Below are 13,560 nucleotides of genomic sequence, written 5' to 3' on the forward strand. Positions count from 1 at the left end.
CCATGAGCAGGGCTAAGCCAAGTGGCCACGCAGGTCCTCCCACCACACTGGAGGGCAAACCCACGTTGGAGTCCCCTCCGTCTCACTCCCAGGGCCTGGGACAGGACCAGGCGAGAGGGGTGGGTCAGTAAGGGTTTGAGGAGTGGGCAGGGGACAGGGGATTCTGAGGGCATTCAGCCCAATGCCTGGAAACAGCCACGAGGAAAGGTGCTCGGTGCACCAGAGTCGTGCCGTCTCTTCTCACTGCAACAACCAAGCCCGGTTTCTGCCCCGTGGGTGTGGTCTGTCCCTGATGTCGGGCTGGGGAAATGACTTTTTGTGGGTTTCGAAGATAAGTTTTCACCTCAAAGCTCCATGTCCTATTTTCTGGTCCTGAAGGCGCCTCCCCCAGGTGATGTAATCCAATTCTAGCATCGGACGTGTAAAACTTTGCACAGTCACTCCCCTTCCTGGAGACAGCTTCCCACTTCACCCAAGCAGGGAGTTTCAGAGAATTCAATCTCCAGTGGATATTCAGCCAGAGGAGAAGAAAGAGAGGCACAAAATGACAAAACTTTTTGGATGGGGACAAAGGCAAAAGGCCCCAGCAGTTTCACTGAAACTTCCATTTTCACCTCTATTAACCACTGGGGCAGCTGCAAATCTTTTATCCAAGGTTTAATTCTTCCTTCTAATGGAAGAAACTCAATCAGAGATGAAAGGAATATCTGGGTCATTGCATTCAGGAATTACTGAAACAAATTAGACTTGGGGAGTTGGTCTGGGTTTAACGTTCACCATGTGAAAGACAGCACGTTGCCGTGCGCCTCTGAACCACAGCTAGTTAGAAAAGTAAATCAGTGAGTTGCTTGATGTTATCTTAGGTCATTGGAATAAGGCATTTTACCAAACTACCTTAACACAAAAAGCAGCGGGGAAATATCTGGAAAGCTAAACAATGCCATTTGAGTCAATGCTGCCAACGGTTACGAGGAAAATGCCCAACCAGGGGCCCTTGCTGAACCTGGAAGAGGGAGGCCGGCTGCGCCTAGGACAGACGCATCCTCTCCTCCTTGGCGGTAGGCTTTCCTCCAGTCTACAGGGGAGGGCTGAGCGAAGCCATCCTGGAGTATCGACGGCAGAATCCTCACCTACTCCAGTTCACCCTTCAAAAAATAAACCCACGTGATCTCACATATCCATTCCCTTCTTGCAGCCTAACAGCCCTCACGGTTCCCAAGCCCTTCCCCCTAGAAGTATCTCCATCAAACTCCTACGGGAGTCATTCCCTCAGAGGGCTTAGGTGCTCTCCGAAACCAGATTTTAAATCTAGAGGCATCTCACTGTTTCCTCCTGAAACTCATGAGGTACAGCAAGCAGTCTCAGCAAGAGACCAAGCAGCTTCTGGGGCAGGGCTGTGGGTCCACGCAGTGCAGACACACCCGTATTAGGGCCATAAACCCCCGACACTAATCCACAATGGGAAAGGCTCACCTGGAGGGAATGGGCGTTTTCAACACCGACCTCACTCAATGTAGTTCTGAGTCATGAGCAAGGACTTTTGCCTTTTTCCAATTCTGCATTTCACCCAGCTATTCCTAGGTGGGTCTTCCCTATGTGCGATGTCTTACAAGAAGATCTATTTTGAAATTAAATGAGGACTTTTTATAAAGGCTAAGTTTGACTCTGGTTAAAAATTTAATCTGGAAGGCAATGCCGTATTTGTATAGAACAAGCACACTTAAAATTACACTTTAATATCTATCTCAATTGTGTTTTACTAAAAAAGATCTAGCAGTAAAAAAGGAATCTCTAAGAATTTGCAAACTAAATCCATGTGTAAATAAAATTCAGACCCTTTTCGTTCTTTCGAAGTGGGAAATAAGAGTTTCGGGGACATCACCAAGGAATCCCACGCCCTCTGACCCCCTTTGAGCTGGCATGGCCTTGGGCATGATGTACTGTAACTATTTACAGATGAGGAAAAATGTAGCTCAGAAAGGTTCACTGATTTGCCCACAAAAACATAGCCTTTCCATCGGAAGCCCGGATTCTTGGAGAATGATATTCTAGAAGGAGGAAACAACGGCATTTTCCTAAAGATGGACTTCTTTGGCCAGAATCACCTTCTCCACGTGTAGTCAAACTGCCTCTGAGAGCTGACAAGCACACAGGCAGCCTTGTTATGAATTCAAAGGCCACTTGACCTCCAGATAGGCACCTGTTCCTGCCCTAGTGGGATTTGACCTACGTGATTCAGTCGTAAGAAAGAAGCGGTTTCCAATATGCGAAGTTTACACAAGCCTAACACTGAGGCGGTGATGTGGCTGTGAGATCACAAAAACCAGAGATGAAATCCCCCACCACTCGAAATGCGTTGTTTGATCAAGTTTCAAATGCCTCTACACGCTGAAGTCTACTGACTTTGCCCTAAGCCCTTGGATTCTGATGCCATCTTGTTGGCCTCCTCCCCTCTTGCACAGTTAGCCCATCTTTCTCTGCTGGCTGCTCCTGCAGAGACAACCCTCAAAGGTCATGCCTGAATTTCCCTAAGCCCTGCTCTTCCAGGTTCAGTGGAGGTAGCTGAGAGGATATAGAAGGAAAGGGATGCTGTTTGTTTGTTTAAATCAACCTAGGCAAAATTAAGGTAGTCAGAAAGTTAGGAAGAAACAAACAATATATTTTGCTTAAAATAAGAAGCACGTGGAAAATAAAAGACTTTGAAAGAGTTGGCCAATGTCTTCTTACAATGTTTTGTATAGCTTTTAAAAATTTCTGCATGGCTCAGTGGAGAGGGCGTCCACGTCTTCCCTCCACCTGGAACCTGCATTCAATCCTTCACCAGTGCTGTCTGCGTATGAGACCAGCTAGGTGATTCGGTTAAACCCCTTGCCTCTCTAAACAAAGTACGTGATTTACCCCGAATCATTCTTCAGCAAATACTAAAAAGGTACAGTTTCTTCAAATGAATGCTATTGATCAACTTTTGGCTTGCAAAAATGAGTTCTCATTGGAAAAGAGACACACCTTAGAAAGATGAAACTATGAAAAACAACAGTCAAAAAATGGAATCGCTCCGTGCTCGGCCCCTCTGCCCCGAGACATCTGACTGTGCAGCCATCAGCCGAGAGGTTGCTTGCGGTTCCCCATCCAGGACCCACGGTGCCTGGTACTAAGGAGCCACTGGACTGAGGAAGCCTCTCATCACCAGCTGTGTTGCAGTTTTAAATTCTGCCCCAGTTGTGGTATTTAAAATTCTGTATGTAAAAAAAAAAAAAAACCACCGACCTTCCTACATCTTCCTAGTTAAAGCTAGAAAGGGGAATGGAGAGAACCCAACCCAGCTGGGCGGAGCGGCTGAACACGAGACACCCACAAACCCAACGCGGTTCTAGGGGTTGGATCAGGAGAGTCTCTGCATCATCGGTCAGGCACAGGCTTGCCTCCTCGATTCTAGACGTGCCCTCGGCCACAGTGTCTAATCTTCCTCTTTCCTGGCATTCGGGTGTTTTACCTCTCTGCCCGGATTTTGTACCTGAGGACAAAATAGGCAATGAGGCGCAGGGAGATGAAGAAAATCCCGAGTACGATGAAGTCCAGGTACAGCTTGGCATTTTCCACGTCCAGCTCCCGCAGGATGGCCTCCGACTTCTGGAAGTGGCACGTCTCGTCGATGTCACAGTGCAGATCTTCTCGGTCTAAGCCGTAGATGGAGAGGATGACCCCTTCGAACCCATACCTAAGAGGAAAGGCCAGGCATGAGGGAGGACGCTCTCCCAGCCAACCACGCCGTCGGCTGAAGGTCGATGTTGTTCACCCTCCCTGCGATTCCCAGCCTGGCTGTCCTCCCGTCCCAAAGGGCTGCCTTCCCCAGAATACTTCCTCACCGCCCACCATCTTCTTAAGATAAACACGGGCAACAGCTCCACTCTGTTTTTCTTCCAATTTTGTTTCTTCCAGGGCCCCGAGCAAAAAACCAAGTTGAATGAACAGTACATATTCATTCACTGGTGAAATGCGCTGAGAAATCTTTTGTTCACTTCCGAGGTTACGTGCTTTCTATCGGTTGGAGGGAATCATGGGCTGGCCAACTTGCAAGGACTTGAGAACATTTATATGAAACATTCCTGCCCCCTCTCTCCCTCTGCTCCAGCCCCGCCCTGTCAGGACAAAAGCACTCATTTTGAGAAGAAAGACGTCGGTTTCTGATTTCGTGGTGTTGGAGCACACACAGATTGTTGAAACTCTGTACAAGGGCTTTGTTTTCATTCTGTTTTCTTGAACAATATACCTGAGTCTGAACTGACATTCTAGAAAAGAGCTTGTTCCAAACTTTGGATCTTTGCGTCACGTGGAACTTCTGCAGCTCGGAAGATGGGTGCTGCCCCTCGTGGGGCCAGCGTGCCAACACCCCGCTCCGCAGAGGGCATGAAACGCTGTAGCTAAGGACCCGAGGCACTGGGCATTCTTGTTCCAAGATATTAGGATGTTTAAAAAGTTGTTTAAAAATGACTTGTTTCCCACCAGATTTCCTTCCTTCCTTCCTTCCTTCCTTCCTTCCTTCCTTCCTTCTTTCCCTCCCTCCCTCCCTCTTTCTTTCTTTCTCTCTCTCTCTCTGTCTCGCTGTCACCTAGGCTGGAGTACAGTGACACAATGTCGGCTCACTGCAATCTCTGCCTCCCAGGTTCAAGAGATCCTCCCGCCTCAGCCTCCGGAGTAGCTGGAATTACAGTTGCGTGCCACCATGCCCAGCTAATTGTTTTGGGTTTTTAGTGGAGACTGGGTTTTGCCATGTTGGCCAGGCTGGTCTCGAACTCCTGACCTCAAGCTATCTGACTGCCTCGGCCTCCCAAAGTGCTGGGATTACAGACATGAGCCACCACACCCAGCCCTCACCAGATTTCTTATAAAGGTTTTACAATCAGCACTTGTTAGGAGCACTGTTCACTTCGGGGAGGAAGAACGTTTCTAAAAAATGGAAGCACTTCCACCAAAGGCAGCTCTTGGAAACATCCAGAACACTTGGGCCTGCCATGGCCCTTGGGGTGCGAAGCGCTGGTTTGTGTGGCCTCCTTGTTTAGTGTGTGTGTGTTGGCGAGGAGCAGGTGGAACTAGCAGGAAGATGGAAGGCATGGATCCTCAGATGTGTGATCTGCACTCGGCCGGCAGCCCAGAGTGGCTTTTGTGAGCCCCTCACGCCGTTGGAGGCAGTTCTTCCCTCGTCACCCTCGGTCCCCACGCCATGTGTGCCCTGCGCCCGCTACCTGACATAGGAGATGTAGGACATCCACTGCAGGTACGTGGGGATGGTGTCGAAGCTGACGAAGAACCCCGAGAACAGGAGCACTGGGATGGCTGTCACCGGGCCCACGAAGGTGGCCACCTGGAGTTGGGGGCACATGAGACAGATGTAGCAGAACCTGTAGCATGGCCTCCTGCAGTGGAGGCTCGCCCACCCCAGCTTCCCCCAGGGCAGGGCCAGGGCACCTTCTGGGCATGGTAATGAGGGTCCTTAATGGGGCAGAAGGTGCAGCGTCCCTGAGGTGTGGGGTCACCATCTCTGAGGATCCCCCAGCTGCCCTGCTGTGACATGGCAGCCCCAGAGCCTCCTACAGCCCAGGATGAGCTGGGACCCAGTGGATGTGCCCAGGCCACACAGAAAGGGACACACCCTCCTCAACAGGCTGCTGCCTGCTCCTCCACAGCTGTTCCCGGGGGGCTAAGGCCAGTGCCTGGCCCGTGGCAGGTGTGTGGCGGGCACCCCCTCGGTCGGGGCCCAGTGGAAGGACTGCAGCCTCCACAGGCGGGATAGACGCCTGCCTGTCGGCCCCTCCGGGAGAGCAGCCCAGAGACGGAACAAACCACCGTGACTCAGGGTTCACAGTGAGCACAGGTCCAGCCAGGGCGCTGCGAGTGTATGGGGGGTAGGAGGTTGTGTGGAGTGTGTGTGGTGTGTGCAGTGTCTGCTGTGTGGTGTGTGGTGTCTGTAGTGTGTGGTGTGGTGTGTAGTGTGTAGTGTGTGTGTGGTGTGTCTGCAGTGTGTAGTGTGATGTGTGTGTAGTGCGTGGTGTGTAGTGTGGTGTGTGTGTGTGGTGTGTAGTGTGTAGTGTGTGTGTGGTGTGTCTGCAGTGTGTAGTGTGGTGTGTCTGCAGTGTGCAGTGTGATGTGTGTGTAGTGTGTGGTGTGTAGTATGTAGTATGTAGTGTGGTGTGTGGTGTGTCTGCAGTGTGTAATGTGGTGTGTTTGTATTGTGTGGTGTGTACTGTGTGTGGTGTGTAGTGTGTGGTGTGGTGTGTGTGGTGTGGTGTGTGTAGCGTGTCATGTCTGTGTGCATGTGTGTCATGTGTAACCGTGCAGACAGGGGCATCCCAGTCCTGCTCTGCTTAGTGACCCCTGCAGAACCTGAGCGCCCTAGGCAGGAGGCCTGGGGGTGGCTGAGCAGGTGCGCTGGGGCTGGCCTTGGGGGACATGGGTTGCTGCAGCTGGTGTGGGCCCAGCACCTTCCTGCCGTGTCATCTTTGGTCCATGGCAGCCTTGTGAGCCGGGCTACGTGGCTATCCTCATCTAGGGTGAGGGCACCCGGGCCCTGGGGGCCAGGCAGCCAGCTCGTGGTGGACTGGAGGTGACCCGGGAATACACTGCACCCAGCATGGGACCCTGGGGGCCTCGAGAGCAGTGCTTTTGTCCGGAAGGACAGGCTCAGGCCGAGTGTCCCGAAGCCACAGAGGTAGAGAACCTGCAGGCGCACGTGGGTGGCAGGTCGGGGGACAGGGTGAGCGATGGGAGGAGGAAGGGGCCCATGGAGAGGCCGAGGGTCCCCGCAGAGGCAGCGATGTGTAGGTGTTGAGAACTTGGCTCCTGAGACAGCTGTGTGACCCCCTGACAAATCACTTTGCCTTCTGGGCCTCAGGGCCCCGCTGTGTAAAATCGGGCCAGCACAGCACCTAAGCGTGGCTGTGCTTGGGGCTACAGCTCAGATTTGGGAAAGGCTGGGAGGGGCGCCCAGCACGCAGTCAGCACACGTGAGGCTGCCCGCTGTGCGCACTGTGGAAGCCAGCCGATCCTGACCCCCGACAATGCGGGCCCTTCCTGTGGAAACGACCCCATCTAGGAGGCTCAGGGCAGAAGTAGGGGGAGGGGTGGCAAAGCCCCCTAGCTCAGGCCAAGATGGTGCAGGGAAGTCCAGCCCTCATGCCCTCACTCAGCGCCTCCTGGGCTGGCACCTGCAGGGACGTGGAGGCAGCTCCGATCAGCAGGCCCAGGGACTGTGCCACCAGCGAGGTCATGGTGCCCAGCGCAGCAAACAGCACGAAGCGCACGGCGTCGGACGGCTGCGATGTCATCCAGTACACGATGCTGCAGTAGGCCACGGGGAACATGATCTGGAAACAAGGGCCCATCAGCCTCGGGCTCGGCCGCTTCTCACTACCGCAGGCCAACAGCAAAGCTCCTGGGCAGCCCGCCCTTCCCTGTAGCTCCCACCAGAGCTCCCGACGTCAGGTCCTTCCCCACTCCCCACAGCTCCTGCCAGAGCTCCCACCAGAGCTCCCGACGTCGGGCCACGCCACCCTGCATCCCTGGCAGGCCCTCTTACTCAATATAAAGGGTGTACAGGAGAACTCTTGCCCCCGTTTCCTATTCCAGCCCCTGCCCTGGCTAACACACCTGAAAGGGCACGTCCGCCATGGTCTTGGCTAGGTAGTAGGCCTTCAGGCTGTACCAGTAGTTCAGGTGTTCCCGAAGAAAGACTCCCATCTCCAGGGGAACTAGGAGATAGAAAAGCAAAAAAGAAGGGTCAGCGACCATGCACAGCGAGTCTGTTTAACATCCCAACCGGCGATCTTGAGCTGAGCGGCTCGTAACCCAGCTCTGGCCTAGGGCACTGAGAGACTGAACAAGCAGAGGACGTGTTTTGCTAGCCTGGAAAACTTGCCACCCATGTGGATAACCTGAAGAGTCATCGGGTGGAGAATGAGGGTGGGGAGCGTGTCTGTGAACACAAAGCAGCATCTTAGTGATGAATGCAAGGATTCGTGCCTGGCCTTACTCTTCCTGAGTCAGCCTCTTCTGAAACTCCGCATCAGCCTGGTCCCTTCCCGTGAGCAAGGCTGCGAGCTGCTCTTGGAAATCAGGGGCGGCTTGGGGAGGAGGTACCTAGGGGGGGGCTGTTTATGCTGAAGTTCAGGAGAAGCAGCAGCTGTGTTCACTGTCGCCCAAAGTGACCAAGGGCAGCCTCCTTGTGAACAAACTGGAATTGTGTGGAGATCCATCTAAGAGAGCTTCTCTGCTCCTGAAGTGGGCTGTGCAGAGCTATCTTAACAATTGAACTAGGTAACGCTTAAGTAGTAGAGTTGGGGGGCTCCTAATCAGTGAATCTTTGAGAAATCCCCCTCCCATCAGCCTTCCCCCATGCTTAAAAGTCTTCCATTCGGGATTCATTCCTTTGGCTTAAGTATTGTATTTTCTTATCTAACAGCAAATACAATACAACTTGCATCTGTCAACAAAGAAGATGATATTTTAAAAAACAAAAACATTGTGTTTAGAAAACTCATCCGTTGGTCAAGGCATGACCTCAGGCCCCCCATGCTTGGGTAGGAATTGAAAATAAGGAAGAAGGGGTCTGTGGTCTGTCACTCACATGTCAGAACAGTGGGCATGAGGGCCGCGAACATGAGGAACAGCATGGAGAAGAAGAGGAAGCCGGAGTTGCTCAAGACCTTCTTGGCTTCGTTCCCGATCCCCAAGTACAGCAGGCCGATGAGAAGGCCGATCCCAATGTGCGAGGTGATGCGCAGATGCGTCAGGACCTGGGGGCAGACCCGCGTCTTACCCGGTGCATGCGCAAAGCTGTCCTCAGCCCAGAGAACAACCCGGCTGCGGCCTTTGGAAGCATGGGACCCCGAACTCTGTGACAGCAGTTCTTAGACTTTATCCTCTCTTCTCCTCCAGAAAAACAAGCCAAACCCTAAAGCAACTCACATACACACACACACACACACACATATGCACACATGTCAGGCTTTTGTTGTGTTAAAACAGACATAATTACTATCCTTTGTTAAAGATTTAAAAATGGAGAACAAACGAAGTCTACCCTCAGAAGAGAGGAAAGGTAAAAACAATAGTGAGGGAAAAGTGGCCATATCAGAGGCTCAGAGGCTCCAAGAACTCTGGTGTGGGCTGTGGTGAGCCTCTCTGTCTTTCAAATTAGGTCCCAGAAGCCATGCCAGGCATTTAGCCGCTCCTAAGCAGGTGGCCAGATTGTCCACTTCTCTGGTGGAACTATGGTTCCCGTGTATTCATCACCTCCTTCCCTATAAGGAATTGTCCAGCCCCCCACCCCAATCCTCATAATTCACAGTGCTTTCCTGAAGGAGAAATGGACTTGCCTACAGCCCTGGTTTCAGGCTCGGCCATGTGACTTGTTTAGGCCAATGGCATGTGAGTGCAAGTGACAATTTGCCACCTCCAACTGGAAGTTTTAAGGGCTGCCATTTGGTTTCTCTCTTGCACCTGTCCTTTGACATGTTGCAGAAAGGCATGTCCAGATAGGAGCTGTCCCAGGATGAGAAGACTTATGGGACGGAGCCATGACACAACCCACTGTTGCCACCCCTAACACAAGCAGGACACAAATATCAGTGGAGGAAGACACGTACATTATGGGAGTGTTTGTTACTGCAGCATTACAGTGAACGCTGACTATTGCAAATGGAAGAAAAGTAATTTGAAAGTTTGGTCGTATGGTTTGGGTCTGTGTCCCCACCCAAATCTCATGTCAAATTGTAATCCCCAATGTTGGAGATGGGGCCTGATCGGATCACGGGGGTGGACTTCTTTGGTTCTGTGCTTGTGACAGTGGGTGACTTATTGTGAGATCTGGATGTTTATAAGTGTGTAGCGCTCCATTCCCCTTCCCAGGGGAATGCCGGCCCCCCTCTGCCTTCCACCATGATTGAAAGTTTCCTGAGGCCTCCCCGGCCATGCTTCCTATACAGCCTGCAGAACAATGAGCCAATTAAACCTCTTTTCTTTATAAATTCCCCAGGCTCAGACCTGCCTGCCTTCCTTCCTTCCTGCCTGCCTCCATTCCTCCCTCCTTCCCCCCTCCCTCCCTTCCTTTCAGATGGGAGTCTGGCTCTGTCACCCAGGCTGGAGTGCAGTGGCGCGATCTTGGTTCACTGCAACCTCTGCTCCCTGGGTTCAAGCAGTTCTTCTGCCTCAGCCTCCTGAGTAGCTGGGATTACAGGCGTGCACTACCAGGCCTGGCTAATTTTTGTATTTTTAGTAGAGATGGGGTTTCCCCACGTTGGCCAGGCTGGTCTGAACTCCTGGCCCCAAGTGATCCGCCCGCCTTGGCCTCCCAAAGTGCTGGGGTTATAGGCGTGAGCCAGTACACCTGGCCTCAGACATTTCTTTACAGCAATGTGAGAATGAACAAACATATTCCGTCAGGATGAGTCTATGAGAAAATGACATACGACTTCCCTAGCCACGGGAGAAGATGTGGGGCAGCCTTACCGAGTCCCTCATGATGCTGAGGAAGGTCCTCTTGAAGAGGATGCAGAACTGCGTGAGGCAGCTGGCAGAGAAGCTGTGGCAGCCTTCCATGGACGAGGAGTCCTGAGGACACACGCAAGAGGGGAACGGGTGAAAGCCAGTCAGAGCCGCCGCTCCTTCTTGCTCGGAAAGAGCGCTCATGCAGCGGTGCACAGTGCCACATGCAGCCTTCCCCAGGGGGCTTCAGGATTTGCATTACCTTTCTCAACCCCTTTAATCGTTTTGTCTGCTTTACCTCTTCAGAGGGCCGGTGCCAAAGAAAAGGGTTCACCTCGGCATCACCCCCGAGGTCTCTCTTGTGGTCGGAGTCACACATGCCCTCCCGAACCGCTCTCACCAGGCGACTGTTCTGATCGCCGTACTCGCCGGATGCAACCTCCATGACTGCAGGAGACACAGACGCAGGGTCAGCCCAGGTTCCAGGAAGGACGGCCCAGTCACCCAGATGCGAAAGTCGTTATTCAAGTGGGAATGTTTTAAAGTGATTCCATAGATGCTGCCTGGCGGTGCTAATGGCATGATGTCAAAGTCATTTATCAACCAGCGTGCGGCTCTCAAACCCCCAGCAAGGCCCTTTATCACGTCGGGAGACTGGAAACGCAAACACACACTGTGCTGTCGGTGGTCTGAGAAGTAATGAGCGCCTGCATCTACCGACTGCTCATCCAGCCGGTACTTACTGAATGCCTGCTCTGGGCCAGCCTCCAAGGTGGAGCTGGGGAGGGGAGCAGAACAAAGGGCTCCTCCTTGAGGGACGCCTCCTTGAGGAGCCTGTGGTTTGGCAGGGTGTGATGAGAGCCACAGCAGTTCTACAAGACGGCAGAGAAGGACATGCCCATCGCCATACGAGCGGCTGGCACCCTGGGGACTTGGAGGTCCCAGGACTCTCCACCTGCACCTCTCAGATCCCGGTGAGTGTCTCCTGCACAGGCTCTCCCCACCTGCTCCTTCCTCCCACATCCCAATCGTCACCTCCCCGCTCTGCCTGCGGACTTGCTCCCCTAAGGTCTGCCTCCACCTCGACTTCCTCTGCAGCCTGCAACTCCTTCCACACTCCCGCGGAGCCTGGCCTCCTGCCCTCTGCCTACCTCTGCTTTCTCCCAACCCCTCTGCCCTCTCCTGCCTCCGTGTCCTCCTGCGCGACGCCTCGCCTCCCACTCCAGTAACGTTCCTGCTAAGGCCCAAAGCTCCTCAGCGCCCCTCCCTTTTCCGCACTTCCCTCTGGCAGAGCCAGCTACTTGCTTCCTCCCAGCTGGTACGGGGGCCACCACACCCCCTAGATCAAGCCACAGACCGGGACACCTTGGCCCTACCGGAAAGTCATCCTCAAGGGTTCTAAACGAGCCCACCGCACCGCCAGGCAACGTTTCCAGACCCCTCTGGTCACCCACACCCGCTACAGTGGGCCACACTCCCCCCCATCTCCCACTCTCTGGTCAGACGACACTGAGGAAATGGAATCCCCAGAACACGCTCATCTCTCCAGGATCTCTCCGCATCCCCATGTGCCCTGTTTCCTCTCCTTCCTGCCCGCCCTTCCCTCCGGGTTCTCACCTCCATGCAGGCCTCACACCTCTCCTCCCTGCCCCACTCAGCAGCATCCGTTACTGACCGGTTCCTGATCTGTTCCTCTCCCTTGTGAGCAAGCGTGAAGCCAGAACCACAGCCCTCCCAGGTCCTGTCCCCCCTTAAACCACATCCCCTGCACCTCTCTCCCTCTCTCCTCTCCATCACAGCCTACTCCTTGTGAGTGAGAGGCGCTTCCCGTGAACGGTGTCTCATGGAACACAATTTGGGAAATAGTGTGGTAGAAAATACGAGTCCTGGGAATTGCACGAATCAAATATTTTAAAGAAAAATGACAGATTAAGGCTGATGGCTGGAAGGCGAAGGAGGAGGGAAGTCCACCTGGACCGTCACCATGCACCCTTATTTGAAAAAGGGTCTTTGCAGAGGTAATTAGGATCTTGAGGTGAATCATCCTGGACTTAGGGCGGGCCCTGAATCCAATGACTGCTGTCCTCAGGAGAGGAGGCGATTAGGACACAGAGAGAGGAGAGAGGCAGAGATGGGCTGGCCAGATGGTTTTACCTAGAGTCTAGAGGAAAGGGAACCATTTTTTTGGTGGTGGTCCTTAAAAAGTTTAACAACGGAAGAAAACTGAGCCATTTGTGGAATAGTCAAGTGGTTTCTGAGTTGGGGGCATCTGCACTTTTTACTAAAAGTGAAACCTACAGAGGAGGAGAATCCCCTTTCTGTCCCCCGAGCTGCTCAGGGCTCCACTTACCAAAATCTGCTGGGTTGTGGTAGGTTGGGCAGTTCAGACCCAAATCCCTCAAATATGGCACAAGATTGCAGACTTTTCCCCGGTACACACATTGTCCTTGACTCAGGACGTAAAGCTGGAAAAAAGGAAGGAGAGAAAGGGATCAAGCCCTGCCTTCCACGGAAAGCAACCGGAGCTCTCCATCAGTCAATCAGCCACTCAATCGGTCAGCCCAACGCTCAGCCACTTCCTCTCCTGAGAGCTTTGCATCACCCCCAAGGGTCCTATTAACATGTGAAGGGAAAGCCATGAAAAGCCAGGGAAGAATATCGACGGCCAGGGATGATCTGATTATATTGCTTGCTTTTTATTTTTCATGCTAACCCCCTGCTCAGAAAAAATTTTGGAGCTATACACATTTTATCCCTTTGTGACTATTTTTGCTCAGACTAATATCAAAACCTAAGTTGTTTTTGTTGTTGTTGTTGTTTTTTGTTTTGTTTTGTTTTGTTTTTGATATAGGGTCTTGCTCTGTTGCCCAGGCTGGAGTGCAGTGGCACGATCTTGGCTCAGTGCAACCTCCACCTCCTGGGCTCGGGTGATCCTCCCACATCAGCCTCCTGAGTAGCTGGGACTGTAGGAATATGCCACCACACCTGGATAATTTTTGTACTTTTTTTTTCTTTTGTAGAGACAGGGTTTTACCATGTTGCTCAGGCTGTTCTTCAACTCCTGAGCTCAAGTGATCCGCC

General features: G+C 52.7%; 1 protein-coding gene across 5 annotated transcripts in view; it reads right to left on the minus strand.

Annotated features, from left to right (window-relative positions):
- Positions 1-2,638: 2,638 nt before the first annotated feature.
- Positions 2,639-13,560, minus strand: part of ABCG1 (ATP-binding cassette, sub-family G (WHITE), member 1) — an 83,844-nt gene continuing 72,922 nt past the window's right edge. For 3 of the 5 annotated variants that reach the window (XM_012002576.1, XM_012002574.1, XM_012002575.1), the window contains exons 8-15: positions 12,830-12,944; positions 10,778-10,926; positions 10,504-10,605; positions 8,621-8,789; positions 7,645-7,745; positions 7,203-7,361; positions 5,244-5,362; positions 2,639-3,718 (exon numbers count right to left, since the gene is read on the minus strand). In XM_012002576.1, coding sequence (XP_011857966.1) covers positions 3,490-3,718; positions 5,244-5,362; positions 7,203-7,361; positions 7,645-7,745; positions 8,621-8,789; positions 10,504-10,605; positions 10,778-10,926; positions 12,830-12,944 — 1,143 coding nt within the window. In that variant the 3' untranslated portion in view covers positions 2,639-3,489. Of the gene's footprint in view, positions 3,719-5,243; positions 5,363-7,202; positions 7,362-7,644; positions 7,746-8,620; positions 8,790-10,503; positions 10,606-10,741; positions 10,927-12,829; positions 12,945-13,560 lie in introns of all 5 variants that reach the window. The other 2 variants (XM_012002571.1, XM_012002573.1) reach the window with 1 other exon arrangement.

The sequence above is a fragment of the Mandrillus leucophaeus genome, unplaced genomic scaffold, assembly GCF_000951045.1.
Source record: "Mandrillus leucophaeus isolate KB7577 unplaced genomic scaffold, Mleu.le_1.0 Scaffold69, whole genome shotgun sequence".
NCBI classification, from domain to species: Eukaryota; Metazoa; Chordata; class Mammalia; order Primates; family Cercopithecidae; genus Mandrillus; species Mandrillus leucophaeus.